Source organism: Panthera onca, chromosome F2 (assembly GCF_046562875.1).
Source record: "Panthera onca isolate mPanOnc1 chromosome F2, mPanOnc1 haplotype 2, whole genome shotgun sequence".
Lineage (NCBI taxonomy): Eukaryota > Metazoa > Chordata > Mammalia > Carnivora > Felidae > Panthera > Panthera onca.
In genome coordinates, this window is record NC_138356.1 from 64,040,269 (window position 1) to 64,055,403 (window position 15,135).

Consider the following 15,135-nt stretch of genomic DNA (forward strand, 5'->3'; position numbering starts at 1 on the left):
GATAGAGGCAGCCATGGTGAGAGATGCATGCTTTGAGTGATGAGCGTTGAAATAGAAATGGGGGAACAGGGGAATAGGATGTATGTTGGATGGCGAATCGTACACTGGGGCTGACCATGTCTGCCCCCCCCATTTCTGCTTCTCCAGTGGAATGGTGAGAGGGCATGCCGCCCTGTAGGCTTCCCTAGTCTAAGGGTTTCTCCCCTGTTCCCTTTACTGGCTATATACAGAGCTGATAGTTTTGAGGGGTCCATAGTCTCACCTTGTAAGCATCTTTCAAACTAATTTCTCTTTTTTTTTAACGTTTATTTATTTTTGAGAGAGAGAGAGACAGAGCATGAGCAGGGGAGGGGCAGAGAGAGAAAGAGAGAGAGAATCTGAGGCAGGGTCCAGGCTCTGAGCTATCAGCACAGAGCCCAACATGGGGCTCAAACTCATGAACTGCAAGATCATGACCTGAGCCAAAGTCAGATACTTAACTGAGCCACCCGGGTGTTCCCAAACTCATTTCTATTTGCTAACAGGAAGTATGATGGCCCCCCATTAACCACTAAAGCTGAGTTGTTCTTCATATGGCTGTACATTAGAGAAATACATTCAGTGATATTTGTTGCCATGCCCACCAATGGTCTCTGGAGCTCATTTTTGAATATGATGAGTTAAAAGTTCTTTAATCCTTGGTTGTGCTTATTCCAGTTTTCCGGACAGGAATCAGAAACCTGGTTGTAGATGATGAAACCACTTCTAGCCTGCGGGTAAAATGGGACATTTCAGACAGCAGTGTGCAGCAGTTCAGGGTGACCTACCTGACTGCTCAAGGGGACCACGCGGAAGAAGTGGTAGGAACGGTCTGTATTCAAACAGCTGGCTGGAAACCGCACAATTTCCCGATTAACAGACCTAACAAGGCTATTTCCAGAGATCAGTGCAAGCTTTTCTGCTCATTTATTTCTTGGTGACTCTACCGTCTCCAGAAACTAATGTTTTCTGTTAATCCAAACTTTACTGGTTTCTTGATGACCTTTCCATCTCTGAAACTTGATCCACATGCAACTTACTTCAAACAGATAAAGCTTCTGAACCTCGTTTCCTGTGCTGCTTCTGTGGCCTTGATGGCTCGTTAGAGCACCGAAGCGGAGTCCGTTGCACACTTGTCTCTATGTACAAATATGGTTCACCCTTGAACAACACGGCTTGAACTGCACAGACCCATTTACATGTGGATTTTTTTGATAAATACAGTACTGTGTGTGTATTTTCTCTTCTTTCTGATTTTCTTGAAAAATTTTTTTTTCAGTTTATTTATTTTCAGAGAGAGTACGTGCGTGCATGTACAGGTGTGCACGAGTGAGCTGGTGGGGGGGGGGGGGGGGTTGTGGTGCAGAGAGACAGGGGGAGAGAGAATCCCAAGCAGGCTCTACAGTGTCAGTGCTAGCCGATGCGGGGATTGAATTCCTTGTGATTTTCTTAATAACATTTTATTTTCTCTAGCGTACTTTATAGCAAGAATACAGTATGTATGCATATGTAATATATATATAACATATATATATATACACATATATATATATAACATACGTACATATATAACATATGTATGTGTTAATTGTTTATGTTATTGATAAGGCTTCTGGTTAACAGAAGGCTATTGGTAGTTATGTTTTGGGGGAATCAAAGGTTATACATCAATTTTGGACTGTGCAGAAGGGTCTCCAGCCATAACGCCCATGTTGTTCAAGATCAACCATATATAATAAACAAACAAACAAGTAAATAAATAAATAAGCTTTATATATACATTAAATATATATATTTAATTAAATATATATATATATATATATTTTTTTTTAACTCCTGCTCTTGGGAATATGATTACAAGTTTCTAAGCAAAACTTGCATGAAAGGTCATCTTTATGTGTTTGAAATGTTCCTAATAAAATAGCTTCCATTAACACATATTTACATTTTTCACTGACATCAACTCATTTTGAACAGCTTTATAGTAATTTCTAACTTATTCTTAAATATGAATATCTCCCTTAGGGGATTTGGATTTTTATATGCTGAGTTTTCTTTGTCTCATCTAATTTGTTTATCTGTATTAGAAATCTGGGTACACTTTTAGTCATGGCCTTCCTGTATTTTCTTTATTTATATATATTTTATTTATTTTTGAGACAGAGAGAGAGAGCAAGTGAGCATGAGTGGGGGAAGGGCAGAGAGAGAGGGAACAGAATTCAAAGCAGGCTCCAGACTCTGACCTGTCAGCACAGAGCCCTACCTGGCGCTTGAACTCATGAACCATGAGATCGTGACCTGAGCTGAAGTCAGAGTCTTAACCGAATGAGCCACCCACGCGACCCCTGTATTTTCTTAATTTATACCATATCATTCCTTTTACTCAAGAACCTGAAAATTGTTTCCTAGACATGCTTCCTATCAGACCAGGTAACTCCAGTTTTCATTGAAATGAATTTTTTCTGTTTCATCATGGAATATGCTTTAGTTAGCCTCATTACTTGCATTTCTTGCCCTCTGGTGCATTATTTGAGACACTCTAGGAAAGGTGTCTCCAAATTCATTATTGCTCAAGAATAACATTATTGTCCTTTCTTCCTCCTCCTTACTTATAAAGCCTTTGATGGAAAATTATTTATGTGCTTACATAAACAATTATTTGAGCCCAAATTCTCTCAGCAAAGTACTTAATTTCAGGCTGATAGAGGAATTACTACAGAACACGGTGATAACCCTGAGAATAGAAACATCCAGTGTGAATAGCCAGAAGGTCCATGAAATTGGTCTGGGAGGACTTTTAGAAAGTTAATGGACACTTAAAATAAATTGTGTTATAAATTCACTCAGATCATACATTTCAAATGACCCATGATTGAAAAATTCAAAATAAAATTGTACCTAACAATGGGAACTAAGGACATAATTTAGATGTTTTATTTTCCTGTCACTGTCCCATATTTCAATTTAGTTCCTAAAAATGAGATCCTTAAAAACTTCCCAGAATAAAAGTTTTATTTTTTATTTTTTGTTTCTACTCTTTCCAAGAAACACATTAAACATCTTGCTAAATTATTCTTGCTAATTTGGAAAGAGTAACAATTTAATCTCATGAATGCACTTGTAAGCTATGCAAGGTAAAATAATAATAATATTTAGTTTGGGTTGTCTCTAGATAATTTTCCCTTTGCTAGTTTCTTTCATTTCACACTGTTTATTTTGAAACACTTGGACACCTACATGCAGGGAAAAAAAAAAAAGATCAAAAGTCTGACACCCATGTGCCCCAGTTAAGCAAACCCTTCATAAAAATGAAAAATATTGATAAATTTGATGGTGATTATTTACTGCATAGAAATGTTTTTGCTAAACAGAAGAAAGTACTGTAGAATTCTTTAAATATCATGCCCCCTTCCAGTCAAATTGGATTTGTGCACACTTAATTTACAAGCATATTTTCAGGGACCCAGTTGAGGATTAATTGAGAATTTATATCTCAGTGTTTTAGGAACTGTTACTTCTACATAAGTGTATTATTATTGGAGACAGAAAGTGGGTGCATCTAGATTTAGATTATAAAACAAAAGTAAGGCAGACAGCTACAGATCTCTATCAAAATCCAAGGGCCTTGAACTCCTACCAAATGAATATCTTGAAATAATAATGCATGTCAGGGAAAAGAAGATAGCCAAAGCCCATTATAAAAGTGAGAAAGGAGATATGTCCAGATGAGAGAATGCCTCTTATCATCTTTCCAAATTTCCCTTAACTATAAAAGCTAATTAGATTTGTTTTAGGAAATGATGGATCAAATGAGAGAATGGTTGGTGTATATAACATTTGTAAACCAAAGTAAAGCTTCAGTACATGCAAAACAAGAAGAATTCAACTTATTTTTCCAGTTGAGTAAGTGAAGTATTAATATATTTTCTCCACACAATCCAATCTACCAAGTCTTTCCAATGAAAAGATTTTGAGCTATTAGAAAGTAAAGCTACCTGTCCAGTATTTCGTAAGGATTGACTTCTAACTCTGCTCTGAAATACAGAGGAGTGGCAATGACTTTGCCCTGAGTTTGTTGTCGGGGTCTGGAAGTCTCACATTTCTTTATTTGTGAAAGGCTGATCAGGATTTCAGACTTTTCTAGAGCCCACATGTCAGCATCCATAACCATGACCTGAGTTCTGAGTTGCAAGAAATGTTCCAGAACACGTACGCTCAGAGTGTGGCTCTGTCTCCTATAAGACAAGTTTAGTTCTTAAAATTAAGCTTTTAGAAACATTTACAGCAACTTGGCATTGTGCAGCATCCAATAACATAATCATTTTTTTTCTAGCAATTTTGTTTTATTGTATTTTATAAAAATATTAGTCTTCAATACTTTGGAATTAAAACAGCAACACCAACACTACCTAGTTCTCTACTGCAGATAGAATGAGAATCACTATTTAGACACAGAACTTTATAACATGGGACCACAATGAGATGCAGGGAACCCTATTTCTACTGATGGGATCCAGGCTGCTCTGACAGCTTTGGGCAATATGGAGCCAGACATGAAGTTCCATTTCTAAAATAAAAAACTTAAAACGTGAAAGTTCACGGGTTAGATTTGCATCTCATTTAACCATAAGCATCTTTTACAGAATTGTTTTATAAACAAAACCACCATCTGCAATGATCTATGGCATGTGTTTTTAGTAAGAGCCCATCTTTACCCTGCTTTGTGCAAACAAGCAGAAGCCAAGTAGAAGGAACTTTGCATTCCCAAGAGGAGATTTACATTTTATTCTTGGAACTGAATATCATTAGGGTAAAAAGGTTCAAGCGGTGTAGCCACACTGAACAGAGTGCAGCCTTTAAAGCAAGGCTCAGACCAGATAGATATCCAGGATTTCCATATGGCTTCTTTGCTCACAAGCTGTGGGCCTCAGTTTCCCCATATGTAAAATTAATGTAATGTTCCTCCTTACCTGAAAGGGTTGTGGTGAAGAGTAAGTGACTTACTGTATTAAAATTCTTAGGGTAGCACCTGGTGCATAATAATTGCTAGGTAAATGATGGCTGTCACTATAAGCCATAGCAACTATTTCCTGGCGAGCTGAGGGATTCCTCCAAAATGGCCCTACCACTTTTCAGAATTCCACAGTCTAGATGTGATAGGTTCCAAGCCCATGTATTTCTCAGCTTGAGTGATGATGACCTTATTGAAGGAGTATCAACATGGGTGGTTTGCTAAACAGACAGCCTGGACCGAATGCCCGGCTCTGTACTCCGAAGGAGTTACATTTACAATCAGTGCCCTGAAAGAAGCTACATTGACAGGGTAATGCAAGTCAGGGCAACCACTGTTCTTCCTTTACCTGTCTTTAATGCCCTGGTTATCGAATTTATTATAAAGCAGAGCTCTTTTTAAAAAACCTCCCTCCCAGGTCCACATCAACACGCCCCCTAGTGTGTTTCAATGTCCCTTTCATATAAGGAGTAAAATCATACTATTGCAATGTAAATCACCTGATTCAGACTTCCTTTTTAACAATATCGTTTAGAAAATTGCTTCTAGAGCTTAGCAGTATCTTAGCAACAGCTGCTTCTGGGTTCAACTCGAGGCTTCCGAGGGCTTATTCCATGATTTATAGGTCTCTTCCCTGATCCAGAAGTAGACAGCACAGCCCTTTGCCTGCTGGCATTTTATCCAGCCCTTGAATCAAAAAGCATCTCCAGCTGTCCCAGTCTTGTGACTCCTTTAAATGCGTTTGAGTCAGTGCTTAGATCTTACTTAGCATTTTTCCAGCCATGATTAAATTCCTTAAATGGCCCAGAGGTGTGCCAGCATCTGACTGCTGAAGCAGAGGCAGAAAGTTTTGTGGTTTTAACATTGAGAACATGTGGCTTCCCTAGTCCATATGTTCTTTGAGGGATTACAGAATTTGCACCGTGGAGCCACATGGCACATTATGCCATGGTGTGGACCTCACCACTGCATTTCAGTTTGTGCAGCCTTGAGAGGTAGAGTGATGGTGATTTTAGACTGAGGAAGACCTCTCCTTTCAAAAAAAAAAAAAAAAAAAACTAAGCTGCCACATTTTTTAGTGGTAGTGGTAAATCTGTTTCTCTCTGGAAAACTTGGATTTAATCTGTGGTTAATCTGTCGTTCTTGGCTGGCTTGCAGTCTTTTCTAAGATGCTGGGAGTAGATTATCTCTGAAAGGATAAAGAACGGAAGGCTGAATTTTCAAGAGGATACTTAAGTAGAATAAAAAATCATAAGCAGGCTGTGTTAGAGAATGGACACTCCTAAGCTATAAACACCCGTTTTCCAAAGCAATGATATTCTCACTCCTGAATACTTTGCAAAAGCTGAAAAGCTGTGAGCAGACTATTCCTCAGAACCTACACACTTCAAAGTTAAACCTGCATTAGAGGTTCAGAGCTGAGGGCTGCTGTGAGGGGAATTTCAGGGAGAGATGATTTTGCATGGATGCCTATTTTTCTGTCCTATTTCACTGTCCAAGCGCATCGCCTTGCTTCTGATGATTTCACTACTACTACCCGTAGTAGTCCTGCTCCATTGGTTGACCAACAGGAACAAAGGTCTTAATTAAGACCATCCTCCTTTGCTTTTCCATTCAGGTGATGGTGGCTGGAAGCCAGAACAATCTCCTTCTGAAGCCTCTGCTTCCCAATACCGAGTACAAAGTCACGGTGACTCCCATCTATGATGATGGAGAAGGCGTCAGCGTCTCTGCCCCTGGAAAAACCTGTGAGTGAAGCTTTCTCCCTGTGCATACTAGCTGGCCAATTAATTGAAAATGCTCGCCCCCTGCAATGTGCCTTGAATGCCACGGTGTAGTGTAGTGAGAAGAGCAAAAGAGATCGGGAGACGGGAAATCTGTGTCTGAATCCAGGGAAGCTGTGTGGCTTTGAGCAAGGTGAACTAGCTGCTCTGGGCTTATGTTTTCTTCTGCATAAAAGCTAAGACTTAAGAAAAAACTATGTCTTCCTCAGCAGCATCTGATTCATCACAAGTCCTGCTGATTACCCAAAATGTGTTCTGCAGACCAGCCCTCTTTGTCTTGTCTGTCTGCCCCGCCCTGATCTATGCCTCACTCTCCGTCACTAAAATGAGTGCACCAGCCTCCTCGGAGGCTTCCTGCTGACACTCTTGAATCCTCTATTCTCCTCCCTGCAGCCCAAGAAGCCTCTGAAAATATAAATGATCTCGTGTCAGGCCTGTTTCAAGTCTCCCAGTGGCTTCCCACTGTGCTCAGGATAAAACCCAACATCCCTCCCATAGCCCTACAAGGCCCTCTAAGACCTGGACCCTGCCGATTTCCTTAATCTCACCCGCTAACAGGTGCCCCAGCCATCCTTCCTTTCCTGCTCTTCACATTTAAGCTTGTCCCTGTCTTAGGACTGATGTACTCGCTGTTCCTTCCATATGGAATATCCTTCCTAGATATTTGCCTTTCTGGCTTTTTCTTGTCATTTTGGCTGCAGCTCAAAGCCGCCTCCTCAGACTTTGCCAACCACTCCATGCAAAATAGCTCCCAATCTCTGTGCTATCAACCTGTTTTTTGGTTGTTGTGTTATTGTTGTTGTTGTTGTCTTATCATGTTACGGCACTAACTACCATCTGATATTTTCTTATGTACTCATGTATTTGTTCATTGTCTGTCTCCCTTCCTTGGAGAGCAGCATCACGAGAGCCCAGGACCTCATCCGTACTGTTTGCCTCTCCATGCAAAGCTCCTCCGGTACTGTGTGGCACAGAGGGGGCACCACTCAATGTTTGTTTGGGGCGAATTGGCCCTGATGATCAAGCGAGGAGCACACACCAAGGAGCAAACGCTTGGTCAAAGCACCACAGTCTTTACCGTGCGGTTATCTGTACTTGCATGAACCACCTCAGAACCTAGTGGCTTAAAGTGGGAGCTATTTTATTATATTGCATGATTTTATAGGTCAGGAAATTAGGCAGGGCTTGTTGGGAGATTCTTCTGCCCCACAGGGTATGGATTAAGGTCACCTGGCAAGTGGGTTGGTCTAGGGCATCCAAGACAACTTTACCCACATGTCTGGCATGTTGGTGGGGACGCCTGGAAGGCTGGACTCAGCTGATCCTGTCTCTCTCCATGTCGGGTCGGGGCCTCTCCATGTGCTCTCTCCAGCGGGATAGTCGTACTTCGGACATGAATACTTGTTTCGAAGACAAGAGTTCCAGGAGGTGGAAAGCGGAAACTGTCAGGACACTTAAGGGCTATGCTTGAAACTGGGATGGTATCATTTCTGCTATAGTCTGTTGGGTGAGGGGGTCATAGAACCCACCCAGATTTAAAGGGAGGGCCATAGCCTCCACCGCTCAATGCGAGGAGGGTTAAAAACCTGCACCCATCTTTCGTCTACCACAATTACCAAACAGTCATGTGCGATTAGGAACAGAATGGTGGCAAGGGCTGAATGAATTCTGTACCTGGGCACTTAAGTGTGGAATTTTCAAGTAAGTGTACACGTCATTAAATTTCCGTAGCTGCAGCCCCAAGTCCTGACTCTGGTCTGCTGAGAAAGTGGGTATTATTTCCTTAGTTAACAGTGCTGGCACCTCTCCCTGTTCCTGGTGCCCATGCTGTGAGTGCCCCCACCCAGACTCCCACCAAACTTGCACATTTTGTTACAGATCATCCAGAGTATTAGGAGCCCCGGGAGCTGCTACAGTTATTTCCTCTGGGGTCATGTGGAAGGAGGGAGGAAAAGGGGGGGAAGAGCAGAGCAGTGGGAGAACACTGAGCCTTTCTTCCACTCTTACCAGGACGCTGGCATCTTGATCTTGACTTGATATGCACGTTCACACTTTGAGCATATTTTGGTATTTTGCTGCAACACAAATATTTGGGAACCAAAGACTTAAACAGCAATTAAAGAAGAAAGTCAAGTAGTAGATAGTATGGAGCACCTATACCGTATGCTTTTGTTTGTCTCAAATCCGGGTTATTAGGAGAAAAAGAAAAAGCAAGCAAGAATGTTTTATTTTTATTTAGTTTTTTAAACACTTTTTTTAAAGTTCCTTTATTTAGAGAGAGAGAGAGAGAGTGGGAGAAAGAGAGAGAGCAAGAGCAGGGAACGGGCAGGGAGGGAGAATCCCAAGCAGGCTCTCCACCACCGAGCACAGAGCCTGATGTGGGGTCACAGGAACCGCGAGATCATGACCTAAGCTGAAATCAAAAGTCAGACGCTTAACTGGCTGAGCCACCCAGGTGCCCCAAGAATGGTTTCAAATAAGCATAGTGAATTCTGCTCTGCTGAGTTGGTTTGGGATTGTTTTTAACTGTCTAATGTTCCATAAAGTTACCATAAACCCTGTCGCTGTGGGGAGAGGTAGGAAAGGGAGGAAAGGGGGTGATGGGGAGGCCGAGGGGCTCCATCTAACTACTGCTGACCTGGGCTTAAAGATCTCCTTTTAACTTTCACATGTTAGAAATTAGCATAATATGTAAAAGGCTTCCATGATAAACAAATATATATATATACACTTACACAAAACCCATTTAAAGACTTTTACTCTAGAAATATGACTTAAATCTCATTGCAGAGATACCACCACATGTAACAAAATCTATGTAGTAACATTACTTTGAAGTGTTAGTGGATGGTCTCTTTATTTTAAACAGTGGTCAGCACAACTACATTCTATCAACAATAACAAAAGTGATAATGATAATATATATCAGTATGCACAATGGTTTACAAAGGTTCTCTATATAAATGGCTTAATGTTGTGATAGAAAATAGGTGAACAATAATATAAAATTTCAAACAATATAGGCAACATGAAGATGAAAGAAAAAAAAAATTACCAGAATCTAACCTCCTAGAATTCCCATCGGTACCATGGTGTGAGCCCCCTCGATACTGCTGTACAAATATACTTTGATAGTGGAACATGGTGTGTAGACAGAAATTTTTGATCAACACGATTCAATCCAGCTTTACTCAAAATAAGCTAAAGAAAAAGGAACCGGAACAACCGTGAATGAATAACTGATCTTCAGATGAATGTGTTTCACCAGAAGAGCAGTAATTTCCTGTACATTCCATTTTTAAAACAACCATAGACTCTCCAAAGATTCTCACTGTGTGTTATAATGCATTTTTACTTGTAAATGCTTTAATGTTGTGGGAAGATAGCTTAGATTTTGTTAACAGCGTAGTTTGTAAAACTAGAAACCACACCAAATCACTGTTTTTCCTTTTCTCCGCTCAGTGCCACCCTCTGGTCCCCAAAACTTCCGGGTCTCAGAAGAATGGTATAACAGGTTGCGCATTACATGGGATCCCCCATCTTCCCCCGCAAAGGGCTATAGGATTGTCTACAAGCCTGTTAGTGGTAAGTAATGCTTTTAAAAAAAATATTGTTACCATGATTAGACATCTAAAATGGTTTCTTTTAAAAAAATTTTTTTTTAATGTTTATTTAAACAGAGAGAGAGACAGAGCATGAGTGGGGGAGGGGCAGAGAGAGAGAGGGAATCGCAGAATCCGAAGCAGGCTCCAATCTCTGAGCTGTCAGCACAGAGCCCAAGGTGGGGCTCGAACTCAAGAGCAGTGAGGTCATGACCTGAGCGGAAGTCGGACGCTTAACCGACTGAGCCATCCAGGCGCCCCTAAAATGGTTTCTTTGTTTTAAAGTTTATTATTTATTTTGAGAGAAAAGAAAGTGAGAGCACACGTATGAAGAGGGAAGGGGCAGAGAGAAAGAAAGAATCCCAAGCAGTCTCTGTGCTGTCAGTGCAGACCCCTACATGGGGCTTGACTTCACAGATTGCAAGATCCTGACCTGAGCCTAAATCAAAAGTCAGATGCTTACCTGACTGAGCCCCTCAGGTGCACCTAAAATTGATTTTAAGATGTTATTTTTGTTTTGTTTTTCCATCTATCTTTGATTTCATCTTTAGTTTTGAGAAGTGGGAAGAGTCCCACCTTTTATGAAAAAACCTTTTTTTCCTTGTATGATCATTGTTAGGATAGATATTATCAGAACGTTAAAGTTATGACCCCACCAAAAAAATGACTGGGACCCAAAAAACAAATAATCCAGTGAAGAAATGGGCAGAAGACATGAATAGACACTTCTTTTTTTTTTTTTTTTTTTTTTTTCTTTTTGAAAGATTTTATATTTTTTACAGAAGTTTTAGGCTCACAGCAAAATTGAGACGAAGGCACCGAGATTTCCTGTATACTCCTACCCCCATGCATACCTAGCCTCCCTAGTGTTACATTCGTCATAACTGATGAACCTACACTGACACATCATGATCACCTAAAGCCCATTGTTTACCTTGGGGTTCACTCTTGGTGTTGTACATTCTACAGGTTTGGACAAACGTATAATAACATGACTCAATCATTATAATATCATACAGAGTTATTTTCACTACCTTAAAAATCTTCTGTATTCCATCATCCCTTTCCCAACCCCCAACCTCTGACAACCACTTATCTTTTTACGAATAGACACTTCTCTAAAGAAGACATCCAGATGGCCAACAGGCACGTGAAAAGATGCTCAACATCACTCCACATCAGGGAAATACAAATCAAAACCACACTCAGATATCATCTCATACCAGTCAGAGTGGCTAAAATGAGCAAATCAGTAGACTATACGTGCTGGAGAGGATGTGGAGAAACGGGAACCCTCTTGCACTGTTGGTGGGAATGCAAACTGGTGCAGCCGCTCTGGAAAACAGTGTGGAGGTTCCTCAAAAAATTAAAAATAGACCTACTCTATGACCCAGCAATAGCACTGCTAGGAATTTACCGAAGGGATACAGGAGTGCTGATGCATAGGGGCACTTGTACCCCAATGTTTATAGCGGCACTCTCAACAATAGCCAAATTATGGAAAGAGCCTAAATGTCCATCAACTGATGAATGGATAAAGAAATTGTGGTTTATATTCCCAATGGAGTACTACATGGCAATGAGAAAGAATGAAATCTGGCCTTTTGTAGCAACGTGGATGGAACTGGAGAGTGTGATGCTAAGTGAAATAAGTCATACGAGAAAGACAGATACCATATGTTTTCACTCTTATGTGGATCCTGAGAAACTTAACAGAAGTCCATGGGGGAGGGGAAGAAAAAAAGAAAAGAAAAAAAAAGAGGTTAGAGAGGGAGAGAGCCAAAGCATAAGAGACTCTTAAAAACTGAGAACAAACTGAGGGTTGATGGGGGGTGGGAGGGAGGGGAGGGTGGGTGATGGGTATTGAGGAGGGCACCTTTTGGGATGAGCACTGTGTGTTGTATGGAAACCAATTTGACAATAAATTTCATATTAAAACAAAACAAAACAAAACAAAACAAAAATGACTGGGCACGTTTATGAGCAGAATACATACTTGTTATGCACCTAACCTAGGCACATCCCAGACAAGGAACCAGTTGAAGGAAACCTTGAGTTGGTAGGAGTAGGAAGCTTCTGTGGCTCAGTGGATATATAAACCCTAAACACTTAGAATCTCTAATTTCTAATTCCTCCTCTACCTCTTACTTCTTGGATTAGTAGGAAAAGGTTGACTTACCAACTTCTTAGTGTCTTCATTTTGGAAGCTGTGTTGGGGTATAAAATTCCTCAAAGCCCTGAGGTCATGGTAGTAAAAGGCTTTTCCATTAGCCCGTTAGCCGCCTTGATGAGGAGATCCCTCCCTCCTTACCTGCCACATCTTTACATCCTGAAAACAGGAGAATGGTGCAAACGGGGGCGGTTGTACCCTGGATCCACACGTCTGTGGAGATGAGGCCATGAATGACTTCACCTGTTACGGTATCAGCGCCCGACACTTAGCACTTCTGTGAAGTTTAAACAGGAGACTAAATATAGATACTAGAGGGATTTTGTCCATTTTCTGGACCTGGGCCTTCATACTCTGATTATTCATAAGAAAGATCTTCTCTCCTTATGTTGACTTATTTGGGAAGAAAACATAAAGAGTATTCTTGGGCCATTAAAAAACTCTTTCTGCCCTCAAAGAGCACATTAGGCTCGATGTGTCCTCTGAGCTGTTGCTCTTGCCTCTGTAACACTTTTCAGCTTTTTCTATTGTGTCCTATTATCCAGGTCCATACAAGTAAAATACCCGTCCCCCTCCGATTTCTCCGGACAAACATCTCTATGAACCATGAAGGTGAAATCGCAAGAATATACCATGGGTGAATTAGCCTGCTTAAGACTGGTTCTTTAGGATCCATCACAGTTTTTTGGTTTCTTTTCTTTAGGCCCGAGGCATGTGTTAATTTGTAAAACAGCGTTGCTGGATTTGTTCTTGGACCATTTTGTAGATGTCTATCAGATTTTCTGAGGGAAAGTAGCTTTGTGTTGAGCCAGTGGTTCTCGATGGAGTTTTGCTTCCCAACAGAGATGTTTTGGGTTGCTACAACTTGAGGGGGGGCGGGTAGGAGGTTGCTATTGGCATCTGGTGGGTACTGTTAAGCATCCTACGAGTCACAGTACCTGCCCCCCGCTGCCCCAGAGTTAAGAATTATGCAGCCCAAAATGTCAGTAGCACTGAGGCTGAGACATCTTGCTCTAAATCAAGTGGAATGTGGTATGTGGTCATTTGAATGGAGAGTTTGGTTCCTGAGAAAATCTCTATGGAGATAACATGTACATACAGAAATGTATAAATGCATTGTTGGAAGGGGGTTCTGAAGTAAAGTCAGAAGTATTTTAGGAACTTGTTACTAACTCAAAACTCTTAAAGAATGAGTACAGATGGGAAAAGGCAGGAGGTAAATAAGTTTGTAGAGGACTTATCAAGGAATGTTTTTAATGCTAAAGACTCCACTGGGCTGAAAAAGAGGGGAAAAATGTAAAGGCTCAACAAAGCTAACTGGTCAAGGGCCTTGGAATAGTAGTGGTGTCATCTGTCTGTTCTTAAAAATGCTAGGAGAGGGGCGCCTGGGTGGCTCAGTAGGTTGAGCCTCCAACTCTTGAATTCGCTCAGGGTGTGAGCTCATGGTTTGTGGGATCGAGCCCCACATCAGTCTGTACACCGACAGCACAGAGCCTGCTTGGGATTCTCTTTCTCCCTCTTTCTCTGCCCTTCTCCCACTCATACTCTTGCGCTCTTCTCTCTCTCTCTCTCAAAGTAAATAAATAAACTTTAAAAAAGTGTTAAGGGGAGGGGATAGAACTAATAGTGGCAACATATAGGCTGAACCCCCATGTGGCAAGGTATAGCATAGCGTCTGTGACAAATTTGCTGCTACTGCCACTTGCATGCCTCCTGGAGACAAGGGGTGTCTCAACGGGGCAATTGAGAATGGCTTCTTTAGTTTGGCAAGTGCCCCAAAGCCTATGACTAGACAGTGGCTCCACTGTGAAGGCCGCACAGTATGGCCTATGGTGGATTGTGAGGTGGACCCGCTTCTCTGAGTAAGCACTAGGGAAAGAACTATATTTGAGAAGAAGGAGTAGGTGCCTAAAAAGAGCCCTAGCATGGTAGTCAGGTATGTAAGTTCCAGAGCCACATGGGGCTAGGTTCAAACCCCCAGCTCTGCTGTTTATCTTGTATGTAAATCCGGGCAACTGTAACACAGTCGGATAAGTACAATTCCTGTCAAGAGTGTTTCCATTTTTCCATCTTCTGGTGTAACTGAAATATACTCTTTCTCCCCTAGTTGCTGGCCCAACACTGGAGACGTTTGTGGGATCTGGCATTAACACCATTCTTATCACAAACCTCCTCAGCGGAATGGACTACAACGTGAAAATATTTGCCTCCCAGGCCTCAGGCTTCAGCGACGCTCTGACAGGCGTGGTGAAAACACGTAAGACCGATGTCCCATCGCCTCAACCCCTGCATGTGGTTTTGCTGCTTTGTTTTCGCTGTAACTCAACCCCTGCTTTAACTTGGCAGTTGTTTTTTATTTTCCTCAGCATTGCCCTTTCTGGATGGTGTTTCATGGAAAGAAAGGTGTACTCCTTACTCAGGGCTGTAGTTCAGAGTCCCGGTTGGCAGGCGGAATGTCAGAACCTGGCATGCAAATATACTTGATGGTGGCGGATAGGATTTCCTTCTGGAAAGTCTTTGTTGGCATTTTTCACATTAGGTGAAATTTTC

The 15,135-nt window shown here is 41.5% G+C and overlaps 1 protein-coding gene across 5 annotated transcripts in view; it reads left to right on the forward strand.

The window, feature by feature from the left end:
- Positions 1-15,135, forward strand: part of COL14A1 (collagen type XIV alpha 1 chain) — a 210,828-nt gene that overhangs the window by 83,306 nt on the left and 112,387 nt on the right. For 4 of the 5 annotated variants that reach the window (XM_078441830.1, XM_078441833.1, XM_078441829.1 and 1 more), the window contains exons 19-22: positions 697-848; positions 6,648-6,777; positions 10,276-10,398; positions 14,693-14,842. In XM_078441830.1, the coding sequence (XP_078297956.1) occupies positions 697-848; positions 6,648-6,777; positions 10,276-10,398; positions 14,693-14,842 (555 nt within the window). The remainder of the gene's footprint in view (positions 1-696; positions 849-6,647; positions 6,778-10,275; positions 10,399-14,692; positions 14,843-15,135) is intronic. The other variant, XM_078441832.1, reaches the window with a different exon arrangement.